General features: G+C 34.7%; 1 protein-coding gene across 1 annotated transcript in view; it reads right to left on the bottom strand.

Annotated features, from left to right (window-relative positions):
* The window catches only part of LOC132130013 (voltage-dependent N-type calcium channel subunit alpha-1B-like), a 121,544-nt gene that overhangs the window by 62,689 nt on the left and 43,012 nt on the right, over window positions 1-15,843 (bottom strand). Inside the window, exons 3-5 of the mRNA XM_059541579.1 lie at window positions 14,936-15,027; window positions 14,436-14,588; window positions 13,971-14,155 (exon numbers count right to left, since the gene is read on the bottom strand). Coding sequence (XP_059397562.1) covers window positions 13,971-14,155; window positions 14,436-14,588; window positions 14,936-15,027 — 430 coding nt within the window. The remainder of the gene's footprint in view (window positions 1-13,970; window positions 14,156-14,435; window positions 14,589-14,935; window positions 15,028-15,843) is intronic.

Raw genomic sequence — 15,843 nt, forward strand, 5'->3', positions numbered from 1 at the left:
CTTTCTCCTTCACCATCAGATTCTCTCCACAGCAAAAATTGGAGAGTTGAAATTTCAGTGTTAAACATTTCCGAGTTGATTTCAACACCCAAAGAGTAATTTGAACACATTCAGAGTAAAATGGTGTTTGGTGTTGGAGTTATTTCACAGAGTTGATCATCAGTGTTAAACAAGCTCCATAGAGACGTAATTAGACTCCGCCCACGCATTTCCAATCGTCGCTGCTGAAAATCCATGAAGACGTCGCCATTATCCTCGTGTGGCTTTGAAAGGTAAGTTAAATTTAATCATACTTTTACATTTATGATTGGTGCTTATTCAGTAGAGAATGTACAACATAATGTGCTATGGAGCACTGCGCATAAACGTATATTAAAATGTGAAGGCGAACGCACACACACAGCCTAAGTTATGTTAACTTACATCGTGGCAACGGTTTATTACGCTTTTAGATTTAACTAAAAATAGGAATCAAATTATTACAGCGTGGCCGAATTAATTAAAATGATTTACCGAATTAATAAAACGAACGATCTTTTACAAAGCCTCGTTTATTGCCACAATTGCCCTCGTCGACGTGATTAGCTTCGTTAGCTAGCTATTAAGTTACTGAAGTTATGTAAAAAAAAAAAAAAAAAGTTACTAAAGCTATGTAACTTAAATCTTAGCGGTGTGTGTGTGTGATGCGATGTGTGTGTCGCTTTAGGTCACATTTAAAAATAAATAAATAATAATGTATTAATAATAATTTAATAATTCTTAAAATAAATGTGTGATTAAATAACTGGCACTGGTAGAAAAAGTACGGTGCATCAAATCTGTAAATTGTGATATTACAAAGGAAACGATGTGACGTGCATCTATCCATAAAGTATTTTTTTTTCTTTTTTTTACAACGATTTACAAGGCCAAACACTTTTGCATGTTCCAGGTAAAATGTTGGTCCAGATCAAGTACAACGAACAGCAGAAGTATGTGAAGCTGGATTGCATTGAAGGGAGGTTTGACTTCATGCAATTTCACGTCAAAGGTTTCTTTTTTTTCTTACTCATTTAAAATAACTAAGAATTTGATTAAAATCTGATAAATTCTGTGTATTGTGTTGTTGCCTCATTTTTGTATTTGCCTTTATCATATAATATTCTGTAGAAGGGTATACATTGGAAAAAAGAAAAATAATGCATATTTACATTTTGCTTGCATCATAAAGATATATGTATTCAAATCAGTTATTTGTTGTGACGCAAGAAAGGTTGTCAACTTAAAAATCTTTTTTTTCAGTCATTGAGAGATTTTGCTTGCCACCTGATGCAAAAGTAACATACAGGGATGCAACAGGGACAGAAGTCGATGAAGAAATATTCAGTGACCTCATTGGACAAGGCAATGTGGTGCTGACTGTTTTCTCAAATGACGGTGAGCTTTATTGAATGTTTAAGAAGTCGAGTTATCAAGCAACTTAGGATAAATATGATACATTGGCTGTTTCTGATTCTTGTGCTGGTCATCACAATATTTGTAATATTTTAATACTTTAATTATTTAGAATTTTCAGATTCTTTGTCTTCCATATCTGAGAAGTCTGACAAAAGCAACATTTCAAGTGCATCGACTGTAATCTTAGATGAGGTCCCTAACAAGAGACAAAGAAAAGAGGACACATCTGCACTGTCTGCAAAGCAGGTTAGAACAAAGTTTTTATGTGATTCTCCTTAAGGTTATGTTCACCCAGAAATGAAAATTATCCAAAATATAGAAATAGTTTTTTTAACCCTTCTGAGGCTGTGGTAATTAGTGAATCACCAAGGTCGTTTTTTTTTATTTTTAGTTGGTCGAGGATGTTCTTAAATTGAAGTCTGGTGGTGAAGCAGTACTACAGGAGTATCAAGAAACAGAAACCCTTACAGATGCCACAAGAAGACAAATGATCAACATTCTGGTGGCTCACATGATTGATACACATGGGTATTTTTATTTAATTTTTATAAAACATAACTGCATGACCATTGTATAAATTAAAACTAATTTGATATCTTCTCTTAGGCAACTCCCTACTAAAGCCATCAGAGAACAGTATGCTCTTGGCATAGTGATGCTGTTCCCTTCCCTCAGAGATCCTTATTCCAAGAAAGGCTATGTAAGTCATCGTCTGCATGACCCTTTCATGTTATAATTGCAATGTTATGACATAGAAATTTTATTCTTTTAAGGAACACTTTTATGACGCTGCAAGCAACACAGGATACATTGCTTGGCGTATGAAAACAGTCCACAGAAAGATTAGACGAGGATCTTTGCCACTAGACAGCCCTCATGATGTTTCTCCAGGAGGCCCAAAATGCAAAAGGGCTACTAATTTTGAAGGGCAACTTGATGGGGATGCTTGCAGAGAGGCCATTTCTTTGCTCAGCCACACTACAGAGAAGTCCCTAATATTCCAAAAGATGAGAGAGACCTTTCAGCATCGGCAGAAGCTTGTTAAAGATCCAGGCTCTAGTGTTGATATCCTCTTCACCTTCCCAAGATTCCTAGATACAAAAGGCCTGGTAAGTTTGGAATAACATTTTATCAAAAGCATGTAATTTGAGAATATTGTTTATAGTTTAATATCATCTTAAAGGTTGATCAAGACTTCACTCTCCTGTTTGACACCGAGACATCCTCCAGGCTGCTTCAGAAGTGGGACACGTTCTTCAGGCCAAATGTCATTAGAGAGGCCAAGCAACTTACTTCAACGGCAGAGCTGAGTCAGTTGTTGCTCTCAGCAGAATGTCCTAAAGGAAGTGACCTTCATGAAACAAGTAAGTTGTATTTGATTTGCTTGTTTTTACAAATCTGCTATATTTGCAGTTACAGTTTGCAGTAACAATATATTTGTTTTGATGACAAAAAATATTAAAATGAGTAAACTTCATAATCTATGAGATTGGATGTTTTCCGGATTAATAAAAAATAAATAACTTGCACTACATAAAATCTTTAAAAAGACTACATTAACCAGGTGAATGTTTAAAATGCTTTGTATTTTTAAACTTAAAATATTTCATTTGAAGGTTTAGATTAATTAATAAAAAATTTCATGTGAATTTCATCTCTAGTCTACGACCATGAAATGGCATCCCTTCTTTTACTGATACATCTCCTTCCACCATCACCAGGAGGACTGAAGTCTCCAAAAATCAGTGCATGTGATGCTGCTGAAAGACTTGTAATCTTTCATAAGGTATTGACATTTTAATATTGTGTTTTTGGAAGCTCTAACATGGAGATTTAAAATCATTCATATGCATTATCATATTGCACTAGCCATTGAGTTCTTTGAACAGTCTCTTTTATACAGTTGTTTTCCCTGACTGGACATTATGTTTGTGTCTAATATTCAATGTTCATTTCAACTTTAGTCATGCTGCAGTTTGGAGGAGCACCTCAACAACATCCAGCATCAGCATCCGTACCTCCTTGCTGTTGGACGCCAGAAAAGCAAGATTGAGGGCTTCTACATCATCTTGGATAAGCATCTCATCCCATGCCAGGCAAACCGCTCCCTTGGAGCATTTGATGAACTTTTCAAGGCACATTTTGTGTTCAATTTGTCCTATGATAGTGCACTTCTAAACTTTTACACATTCCTGCAGACAACAGTGTATAACATTGATGTAGGTCAAATGAAGGAGTCTCCCAGGGTTAGAGATTTGAGAGCCAGACTGCTCAACCAGACCGTAACCTTAACTTAAAGTCGGGTAGTATGATGTTGACAGAATGCTGATCTGTTTTATTTGTCAAAAAGAGCACCCAGACAGTCAACAGTTGATTTCCCATTTAAGAGGTGAACATAGTTATTATCCTGGATCTAAGTTCAAATTAATTTGTTCTCAGCAAGGTTGTAGGCATCAGTTCCAAACATATGCAGGTTTTCGTAAGCACCTTAATAGTGTTCATAGCAGCATTCAGCTGATTGCTCCAACTTCAACTGTTGGATGTTCCTCAAGTGAGCCAGTTGCAAGCTCATCTCATGCTTTGGAGGACCTTATGAATCCCCAGCATTTATCTCCTTGTTCCAGTGGTTTATCTGATAACAATGATTCAGGGCTTACTAAAAATTCAACTAAAGAATTGTGTGATTCCATTGTGGCCAAAATACAAGCAAGTGGGATTCCAAACAGTTTGGTGTCCTCAATTGTGGGAGATTTAGAGGAGCTAACAGATGAGCTTAACTCTCAGGCTAAGCATAACATACTTTCTGCTTTGCCTACAAATGACCCCTACAAAACTGTAATAAATGAATCTTTTGAAAAATTAGAAAACCCATTCACAAATCTGAATACAGAATGGAAACGTAATAAATACTTTAAAGAAAAATGGGGAGTTGTAGAGCCCATTGAGATAACACTAGGTGTGCGGTATGACAACAAATTGAATAAGAAATCTGGTACTTATGACCAAGTTCCAGTGAATGATACTTTTATATATGTGCCAATTTTAGAAACGTTGAAATTCATGTGCAGAAATCCAGACATTTGTGACCTCCTAAGGAAAGATTGTAGATCAGAGCCTGACACTTTTACAGATTTTAGCGATGGAAGTTATTTTAAATCCCACCCTTTATTTACAACAAAAAGACATGCATTACAAATTCAAATATACTATGATGATTTTGAAACCGCTAACCCCCTTGGCTCCAAACGTAGTATCCACAAAATTGGCTGCCTTTATTTTATTGTAAGAAACTTGCCCCCAAAATTTAACTCAGTTCTGATGAACATTCATTTGTTAGCACTTTTTCACACACAAGACGTAAGCAAGTACGGTTTTGATGTTATACTGGATCCGTTGATAAATGATATAAAGATACTTGAAAGCCAAGGATTAAGTCTCCCATTCTCAGATGAGCAGATATACGGCACCATCGCACAAATCACTGGTGATAATCTAGGAATGCATTCAATTCTTGGTTTTAATGAGTCATTTAATAGCCATCATTTCTGTCGCCTTTGTTTAATTGAAAAGAATGATTCTCAAACAGTATACAGTGAGGATGATCCTAAGGTGGTCCTTCGTGCACAAGAAATCTTTGAAATACATTGCAAGTCTCTCCAGGAAAACCCACAATTGAGGTCACTATATGGTTTGAAAAAAAAATCCATAATTAATACACTGAAATACTTTCATGTTAGCAATAACTACTCATTTGATATAATGCATGACCTTCTTGAGGGCGTGGTTCAATATGAAATCAAATTGCTTTTTGGACATCTCAAACAAAACTTTATATCTGAAGAGGATTTACTTTCAAGGATTTATTCTTTTGATTATGGATTTTTAGAACGAAAAAATCGTCCCACAAAGGTTATTTTGGATAGTGCTGGTAATAGCATTGGTTTAAATTCCATTCAGACATTATGTCTTGTGAAAAATCTCCCACTTTTGTTTGGAGACATTGTTCCTCCAGGACACAAACACTGGAGTTTGTTGCTTATGTTACTTCAAATAATGAACATTGTGTTTTCACCTTGTCTCACTTCAGGTTTGACAGTGTATTTGAAGCACTTGATTGCTGACCATCACAAACTATTCAAGTACTTGTATCCTCATAAAAATTTGATTCCTAAACATCATTACATGATACATTACCCTTCTTCTATAAGGAAAATTGGCCCCTTGTTATATATGTGGTCAATGAGGTTCGAAGCCAAACATAAGATGTTCAAAGATTTTTTTAAAAATTTCAAAAACATAACAAAATCATTAGCTAAAAAGCATCAGATGGCCATTGCGTACCATTGGGAAACATTCACCCTCAAACATAATGAGTTTGGGCCAATTAAACCATTTTCCATAGGGAATGAGGTCAGCAATCAAATGCTTGAAATGTTCATATCAAAAGATGTTTTCTCAACCAGTTGGGTTAAAGTTGATGGTGTAGAATATAGAGCTGGACTTGTGGTGTGCAGTGCTATAGAAAGTGAAATGCCAGTCTTCTGTCAAATAAGTGCTGTACTTTTGGTTGAAAGTTACATTTATCTGTTGGTAAACAAACTATTCACAGAGAATTTTGATGAACATTATCATGCATTCAGAGTAGTACGAAGTGAGGAAAGGTGTATTATCAAAATGTCAGAGATTAAATTTTATAAGCCATTTGATATTCAAAGTTCATACAGTGTTGTGGATGAAAGTTTGTATATCATACCTTCATTTGTAATGTTTTAATTCGACTTCAAAATGCACTACAAGTGAGAAATACAAATAAACAAGTCACTGGCAAATATTTTGTGTGCTGTTGTTTATTTAACATTATTTTGTAGATCTTTGAGACCATACAGATTTAACCACCTAAAACATGCAACTCTGAACAGTGTTGTTTTTCTGTATCCCTTCTAGTGTTATTTTAACACTTTATTTGGAGTCAAATTAGGAACTCTGGCATTGTGTTAAATATTTAACTATTTTGAAAGTGTTATTTTAACTCTGGAGAGTGTGGAGCTATATAAACTCTCAAAAAGTGTTGAAATCAACTCTTTGAGAGTTAATTTAACACTGGACTTTTATGCTGCATGCTGGTGCTTTTGAGACCTACACTTAGTCATTTCACTCCTAATTAAGTAACAGTGAGGTATTAGCTCCCATGAGAGGAGGATGGGAACCTTGTGTGAAACAGTCTCTTAGTTAATGCTCAGTACCCAGATGAGCCCGCCTATACTCACTTGTACTCAAGAAGGAACTACTCAGAGAATTACATTTCTCAGGAATGTCAAAGCATTTCATCAATGCAGAGTTACAAGACAGAATATAAGTGGCTTAGTATCTATAAACAGAATAAACAGGAGAGATATTATGTAAAAGAACAAACCAGAATATTTATTTATCATGTACTATGCAATCAAATTTTGAGGTACATAACAGTATTTCAACAACAAGTCAACTGCATTGTTCTATTTATATACTATACTATCAAGAAGGAGAGAGGAAAAAGAATATTCTAGTTAGGTATTCTAGTTTTCTGTTTCAAACAATGGGAACAGGTATTTACCAGCAGCCCATGTGGCAAAACAAAAGCATCTGCCTTTGACAGATGTCTAGTCTGGTTAAAGTGAGGTTCTGCAGAGAAATCAGGCATAGCAAACCCTCCGGGTTATGAAACGACTGTGGAAGAGACAACAATGGATTTTAAAGTTTATGTAAACTCCAGCCAAGGCAGTTTTGCAAATAGAAGTCGATCATTTCTGTTAGATGAAGCATATCTGAGATAGGCCAATAACAACATATGCTCAAAGTCCAGAGCTACTTAACAAACAGCAGCAGGGAGGAAAAGCAGCCAAGCAGGTCTGTGAATTTGTAGACTTACTTTATCAAAATGAAAAAGGAAAAAAAAAAAAAAACACAAATCATATTCCCCATAATCTGTTTTAATGTGACATTGTACTTTATCTATTCTAATCTACTCCATCCATAAATGCTTTTGTAACACCTCCTTAAAACACAGCACAACGACATACATCTTCTACTCAGACTTTCAACATTTATTATCATAAAGCTATATTCAACATTATGCACAGACTACTGAATAAAGTGTCAGATCAACTGATTACAGACTAAGAGTAATATTTAGTCTTTAGAAGGACAAACTATATTATAAGCTAAGCTATTCTGATATCATGATGACCATCTTTTTCTTTTTCTTTCTCTTCCTCTCATTTCAAGATCATTCCCAGCTGTGGCATGAATTCTGAATTTAAGAATGAATTGCATCATTTATTTGATTTAGCATCTAATTCATTAAATGAATATGTGGTGCACTTAACTGAAACTACACAGCACTGCACAGGCTGAAAGTTGTTTTGACTGCACTGTGGGTCTGGATATATGCTTAGATATGTTTTTTCTCCATCATTTGTTCATTGTTCAATGTTAATTGCTGCTGCACCTTTTTTGGGCACACAAGTATGTTATTATTAAACTGCACTGGACTCCTGGTTCAACTGGACTGCAGAGCGAAAAAGACATGCATTTTCATATAGGGCTTTTCGATTATGGCAAAAATCATAATCATGATTATTTTGATCAATACTGTAATCATGATTACCTAACATGACCAAAACTTTATATGAGTGATTTAATAGCGATATATATCAAAAATACATATTCTGTAAATAAGGTTGCTATGACATCTACATTTTTGAAACATTTAGAGATTTAGAGAAATATCACAATTCTTAATACCAGAATACTAGGGTAACTAATAATAGCAAAAATAACAACAACAAAAGTCCAGTCAGTAACAAAAAAGAATTTATGTCCCATTTTGCAGAAGTCAGTTTCATGATTTTACTGATGTGCATGTACAATTGAGTTTTTATGGAGGAGCAAAAGGGCACCGCTGGAAATGGTGCGGAATGAGATGCAATAATTATTTTATCTAGCATTTTTATAACCATTGGAGGCCAAAATTGAAATCGGAACTGCATTTCGATTAATTGCACAGCTTTATTTCCATCTGTGAATATTTTTCACTGGCACTGTAATAAGTGTGAAAGGGGAAGGGAGAAAGAAGGAAAAAGGTTTAAATAGAGTCAATGGTGCATGCATTCAGATATGACTGTACCCTATCCTGCTCACAACGGGCTATTTTTAAAGATGTTTAATGAGCTCAGGCATGGGTCTGACAGCCCAGGACGGCCGGTTGACAGGGTCAAGGTGCACAGAGGCCTGGTGACTCAGCCCGCAGTAACAAGACCAAAAACACTGATTACACCGACACATACACACACAAACACACACACACACACACACACACACACACACACACACAGGCTACTAGAATAGCATGACAGCGGCTGACTGTCTGACTATACATTTTAGTGTAACATAATAATTAACCGATGGTCACACAGGGGTACAGAACACATAATATCTCATCTTGGGCAGCATGTATGTCCTTATATGTGACCTTGAACCACAAAACCAGTCTTAAGTCGCTGAGGTATATTTGTAGCAATATGCCAAAAATCATTAGGATATTGCAGAAAAAAACAATCTAGTTTCTACCTGTTTTATGCAGAGCTGCATTCAAAGTCGAACGTGGGTTATTCCTACTTCTTCAGAATAAAAAGAGGTTTCATTGCTCAATGCTCAAGTGATAAAATACATGTAAGGAAATAAAATGTCAATGCTACAGTTAGCGATCTTCTTTGATGCTATGCAATGCAAGCATTCGTACTGCAAGTTTACGATTATAAATATAAAGTTCTTGTTTTCCATTCCTGTTTCTGCAAAGGTTTGCTAAACTGAATTTGTTAATGTTGAAACTTAGACTTAATTTGAATGCAGTTACAGTCATTTTATTAGCTTAAAACTTAGGGCTGCACAATTAATCGAATTTATAATCGCGATTACAATTACAGATGCCACAATTACGAAATCGTTCAGATTGCTTAAGATGTGTTTTTTTCTTTCTACCGGAATCTTAAGGGTTTTTCAATTGTTTTAATTTTAGTGTTAGTATAACATTATAATACCATTCATATTTTTTATTATTTAAAGAAGAAACCAATCTAGTGTACAACTGACATTTGAGCCTTAATGCTATAGAAAAGCAATAAAAGATTTTCTCTTTGAGTGTTTTCAGCTTGTTTGGCCTTACTCCTTTAATATCCTTCTAACAAAGTTAAAGGTCCAAATTCAAATGCCACTTCACTTTTCTATGTGCTAGTCGAAAATGAGTCGAAGCATTGTGACTTCCTTGAGACTAGAAAATCTTAAAACAACTGACACAATAATATAAAATCTTAATTAATAATAACCAAATTGTGATTGTAACTGTATTTATCTTCCTAAAACACAACTGAAATATGTATGCTGCATTAGTTCAGTCAAAGTGACACAAAAAAACAAAACAAAAAAAATTAGACACAGTCGAACCCTGAACATTTGACATCTCAAAATACTCAAAATGTAAAAAATGATTATCAAATAATTATAATAACAGATATAAAAAATACCATTTTAAATTATAAATCTTTTTTTTTATTTATTATTATTTTTTTTTTATAATTTTATTCTTAACAACAATAGCAACATTCCTCAAACAGGTATTGTTGCTCCATCAGAGGGGATCTGACCAGAATCCCCAAACAAGCATGACACAGCAGTGGTAATTAAGCAGAAAGCGATTAATCTCTTGCACAGCGAGAGAGTAATAAAACTAACAAGCATGAAATGAGGACTGCCATGTCATTAGCAGAGTACTCCGCCCTAGCCGACTTTTGTGGGGCGGAGCTCATTATGGGTGGGGATAGTGTACCAGTGGAGCTCCTTAGGTTGAGAAACTTACACTAACCTCTGGCCCTCTGCCTGTCTGTCATTTATTGAGCTACAATGTGATGCTCAATAGAGAACATATTTTTCAATTTAAACACAACGGGATGTGTTTAGGTGGGATTTGAATCATAGAATGTGAATCTATATCAGAGTGTCACAGATTTGCTGCATTGGATGAACATATGGGATATGAAAGAAAAAATGTATGCATATAATCCATTACAGACAATCCCATTATTCCATTGTGCAATTCCATCCCAGCACCATAAAGACATCAATCCAATGAGTCAATATCCAGCTACTCTGAAATTGCAATCTAGAAAATGGAGTGCTGCTATTTTTCTTATTTCATGATGTGATACATCCTGGATTCCAATCATAAATAACATCTCATATATATATATATATATATAATGTAATTTATGTCTGAACCAAATGTAAAAACACAAGCATGATACAAGAGGTTTTCTATTCATCTTAAAGATGGAATAAAACTTTAAACTTGCTTCTGGCTCGCCGTTGAGAAATGTCACTCATGAGACTTATGATGAACAATATACAGTGGGTATAGAAAAGAAATCGTCCCCCTTTAAAATAATAACTTTTTTTTGCTTTGCAACATGAAATGAAGATGCACACAGTTTTTTTTGTATCCAGCTGTATTTATTTAGGCTGTACATTTAAGTAAAGCAAAAAGTGGTTAAACCAACTCAGTGATTCTGTTTTTTTTATTTAATTAAAATGTTATAAGTTGTACTGAGTAAATACACCTGGCTAAAACAATAACTGTGCCCGTTTTCATTTCAGGCTGCAAAGTAACAAAATGTAATTATTTTAAAGGGGGTGATTCTTTTCAATACCCACTCTATATATTGATTTACTCTCTATTTGTCACCAATTATAGGTCTTTGCTTGTCAATGCAGTGGGATTAAAAAATGCACTGAGCTTCTTTTCTAAACGAGTCAGTGTCTGAGAAATAGGATTAAAGCCCCTGGGCTAAAAGGAAGGGTTTAACTGCAAGCTCCAGTAGTTACAAATTGGCAATAAAATTATGAAGTTGCCTATGGTCTCCCAGAGACGTGTTTTTACAGTATTCTGGGAACAAAAGTTGTTTTGAAAGGCCCTGTAGGATGCCATAAGGGCCACCGATGCAGTTCGAGAGGTTATGAGGCCCTTAAGTCAATTCTAATAAGACACTCTCACACATTTTAGCTTTGCTAAAGTTGCCTTGTGAAAAAGGTTTTTTGTACCTTGGTAAAGAAACTGCTCTTTAACATTTATTCAGCTGGTCTGCTTCATAAAATAATCAAACTGGCCGACACAGATGAGGTTTTTTCCAAATTGCAAGATTTGTCACAGTCTTGGTACAATAATTTCACAATTGACAGTTTTTCTTTGACATTTAAAAAACATTTACAAATTTTTATTTTAATTTTAAATAAAACTGCTGACACAGATATTTGTTAATATCATGGTAGCATCAGTAAGAATTTGTTGTGAATTACAAACTAATTAGTGATAATTAGCCATGTATGCCATGTATCATTTTGTGTATAAACAAATGTGTTTACTATAGCAGTTTTGGAGTTTCCTTTATCATTACAATAACTGTATCGTTTACATATGAATTTAACATTTTCTTTGCAAGGAAAATATAACATTTAAAGAAAAAAGTATTATTTTATAGGTTCAAAAAATGATAATATTTAAAGTAATAATACTGAACATAATTCAATGTAATAATTTAACATTTAGACCAGTAGTAATAAAAGTAACTATAAATGCAAATTAAAACATAATTAACTTATATTTAGCATAATTACATAAATGTATATAAAGCATTTTTTTTTTATTCCTACATTTTAATTTTATTCTTTGTAAATATCAAGTTGCTTAATCTTACCAAGCAGAAATCATCCTTACTGTTGAGCCCTGCAAGTAAGTTTATATTTCAATGAAAAACATTGAGTATGATTAAAAAACGATTATTTAACCTAATATTAGTGTTCCAGTTGTATATTTGAGAGGTTCCATCATGGTTAGGATGCTAGAATTAAGTAGACAGCAATGTGGCTCGCTGAGTTTTGGAACAGAGCTTGTGTGTTAAAAAAGTGGGTGGCTGGGTGAAAGAGAGAGGGTATCAGCATAACCAGCAGTCCTCCACACATGACAGAAACAGGTTGGCAGCGTACAGTTTGAGTTCAGCTTAGCATAATTCGTGTCTCAGTCTGTGGCGGGAGGGGGAGCGGTGTGGGAACAGGGTGGCATATGCTCCCCCACACCATGTTCTGGCAGCTTGATGCTCTGTACACATTTGTAAACTGTGAGGAGAAGGGAATCAGGTGAAACTACAGCAGTCTGTCTTTTCTGTCACTCAGCAGGGCTTATACTACACTCCCTGGAAGCGTTACTAATACTGTCCATGCCAGTGTTTATTCTGAACGTGATGTCTCTATAATGACTGACTGACCTGTGATAAAAACACATGACCACAGTAGGGTTTTCCATAGCTGTGGAATTCCTGCATACAGTATCATAAAAGTAACCCTATCTTCAAATAAACTAAGCAAACTTCTTTCCACTTTACCACTTTGTATTCACATCGGCACGCACACACACAGATTCTAGTCTCCTGAGCTCAACACTCAGACAAGCAGAACGCACGCAGACTGTCAGATGTTCTAAAACACAACACAAAATGTAGAAACAAAGAAAATCCATTGAGATTGCACAAACAATATTCCACATCCATATTCAAGACTATGGATGTCTAACAATGCTTTATAACATTCTTTCTTCTGGGAAGAATATACAATACTTTTAGTGTATTGAAAATCTACCTAAGATTTATCTTGTCATGTTGATTTCATGTGATGGTGATTACTGCCAAGTTCCAAAATGACATGCAAATCTGTTAAAGTTTAGCTGAAGTGACAAAACAGCCATCTGAAAGTTACCTCTGGCAATCAGTTGCATGGCGTGGGCTAATAGGTCCTTTACCTGCAATCTGCTAGCAATCACATAATGTATTACACGGCACAAGCTGATTGGCCTTTGCTGATTCTGCAGCCAGTGAACTTGTTTGGTCAATATTTAAATAGTCTGGTTCAATGTTTGCTATAAGCTGGCTGCCGCATGCAATTAGAGTTCTTATAAAACCCTCCACCTCCCCCAGCACCACCTGTCTACGTAGATCTGCTATCTGCTAGATTTATGAATGACTACTCATATGTCATATGCAGATATGCTGCTGTGAGCATGTGAGATATCTATTGGCAGTAGCAAGTCCATACTTGCTCTACAGCAGTCTGTGTAGCAGATCTAGTCCTCCAAGACCAAATACATTCACATTGTAACACCCATTAAGATTTCAGGATGTAGCTTTGAATACAAATGGAGCCTACAGAAGTCAATGGCTAATAGGGCAGTAAAGTAACAGGTTCACTTAAAAAAAACAAGTTGGTTAGAAAATATTTTGTTATTTGGCATATAAACTGTTTTGTGGAAAAGAGCTGATCTGATATTCAGCATTGCATCTCATTTTATGTTTGGTATGGAGAAGAAAGAGAATGATGAAGATTTGTAATGACGTGGTGGTCATCATTGCCATTCCTTGCACAAACTTTTCGAATGAATTTTACTAGCAACTCACATGGTATAACACATCGGTCCATCCTTCCATGGTGATGCACTGGAAGACTGTGAGGATGGCAAAGAGGATGTTATCGAAATTTGTGATGCCGAAGTTGGGACCTGTCCACTGACCACATACTGTTCCATTGGGACATATTCTTGCGGGAGGGTCTGTTCCACATGGGTTATCACTAACTTTTTCTCCTGCACACACAAACAAACAGAAAATAAATATTTATAGGCCTTTACGTAGTATGTTACAATAATAATCATTACACATCTGGAGGGTAAATTATTTTTATCTTATGATCCCAGTGTAGGTTTCTTTTGTCTAGTGTTGTTATTATCTTTAGTATGAACTGATAAGGACTCTCTGTGTTACAAAGGGCTGTTAGAGATTGTGTGCTTTGAAATATCTCTGACTGCAAGATTTATTTCCTTGGTGCTCTCAAAGAAGCTTTGTGTTTGCAAAACAGGAACTAACCTTTATCCTCTTTAAAGCAGGTGAAGTGGAATTTGCCCATGTAGAACTCGACACCGATGATGGCAAACATAACAATGGCAAAGAAGAGCAGCAGTCCAATCTGAAGAAGGGGGATCATGGCCTTCATAATGGACTTTAATACTACTTGAAGACCTAAAGAGAGAAAAAGATTTGGTTACATTAACCCTCTGGAGTCTAAGGGTATTTTTGGGGCCTGGAGAAGTTTTGTCGTGCCCTGATATTTGTGCTTTTTTAGTTTCTTATAAATATCTAAATGGGTAGAGTCTAATCTCACTGTAATCAGCACAAACTGGGCTATAATAATATGTGAAATGCATGCATGTACATGATTGTATTTTTGAGAAAAAAAATGTTTGGTCATAAAAAATGCGTGGTTAGTGAAAAACTAAAACATAACCATTAATGTCTACAATTTCTAATGTCTGAAAGTCTGATCAGGCATTGTTAAATTGAAGTGTACCGTACAGCCAGGCACTTACTTGGGATTCCAGACACCAGTTTGAGGGGTCTCAGCACTCTGACGGCCCGTAATGTCCTTAAGTCAAACTGGGAACCCAATGTGGTCAAAATCCTGTCACAAACACACAAACATGCTAAAGTCAATAGAAAGCAGGGACCACCATAGACATGATTAGTCCAGATTAGTGGCCTAGCAATACGGGTTGTTTAATTCTTAAATTATTCCATTTGGCCTGCTCCAATCTTGTATATTTAGTTGCATCTTTGATAGAAATAATCTCAATTCAACATAAAAAGCATTATTATCATTATTAGTAGTAGTAGTATTAGAAGTAGTAGTAGTAGTAGTAGTAGTATTAGTATTATTATTATTAATCATTTACTATTTTATTTAAAATTATTATCAAATAAAATAGTATATAAAATAACAATCTAATCATAGATTATTTTTAATTTGACATTAATGAATTATTAATAATAATAATAATAATAATAATAATAATAATAATAATTGTTATAATGATCACATTTTATAATATTCATGTTTTACTTTTTATTAATTTATGCTATGCATTAAATATTAAATTGAAATATTATTTATCTTATATATATATAATATAAATAATATTATTTAATCAATTTTATTATATTATTTATTCGATAATTAATGTTAAATAATAGTACATAAAACAATATTAATAGTAGGTTATTCTATCTTATATATAATATAAATAATATTATTATTTTCTGTATATTATTTTATGTATTTGGTTATAATGTATGACTGATAATAATCATCAATGGTTACATAATCAAGATTCATAACATTCATAACCTAATCTAATCTAATCCCATCATCACAGTGACACCGCCGAAATGACAGCCATTAGATGTTGCCAAGGCAATGTGGCTGGCTGGTGTAGCGCAC

This window comes from Carassius carassius, chromosome 47, assembly GCF_963082965.1.
Source record: "Carassius carassius chromosome 47, fCarCar2.1, whole genome shotgun sequence".
In the NCBI taxonomy this organism is placed as follows: Eukaryota; Metazoa; Chordata; class Actinopteri; order Cypriniformes; family Cyprinidae; genus Carassius; species Carassius carassius.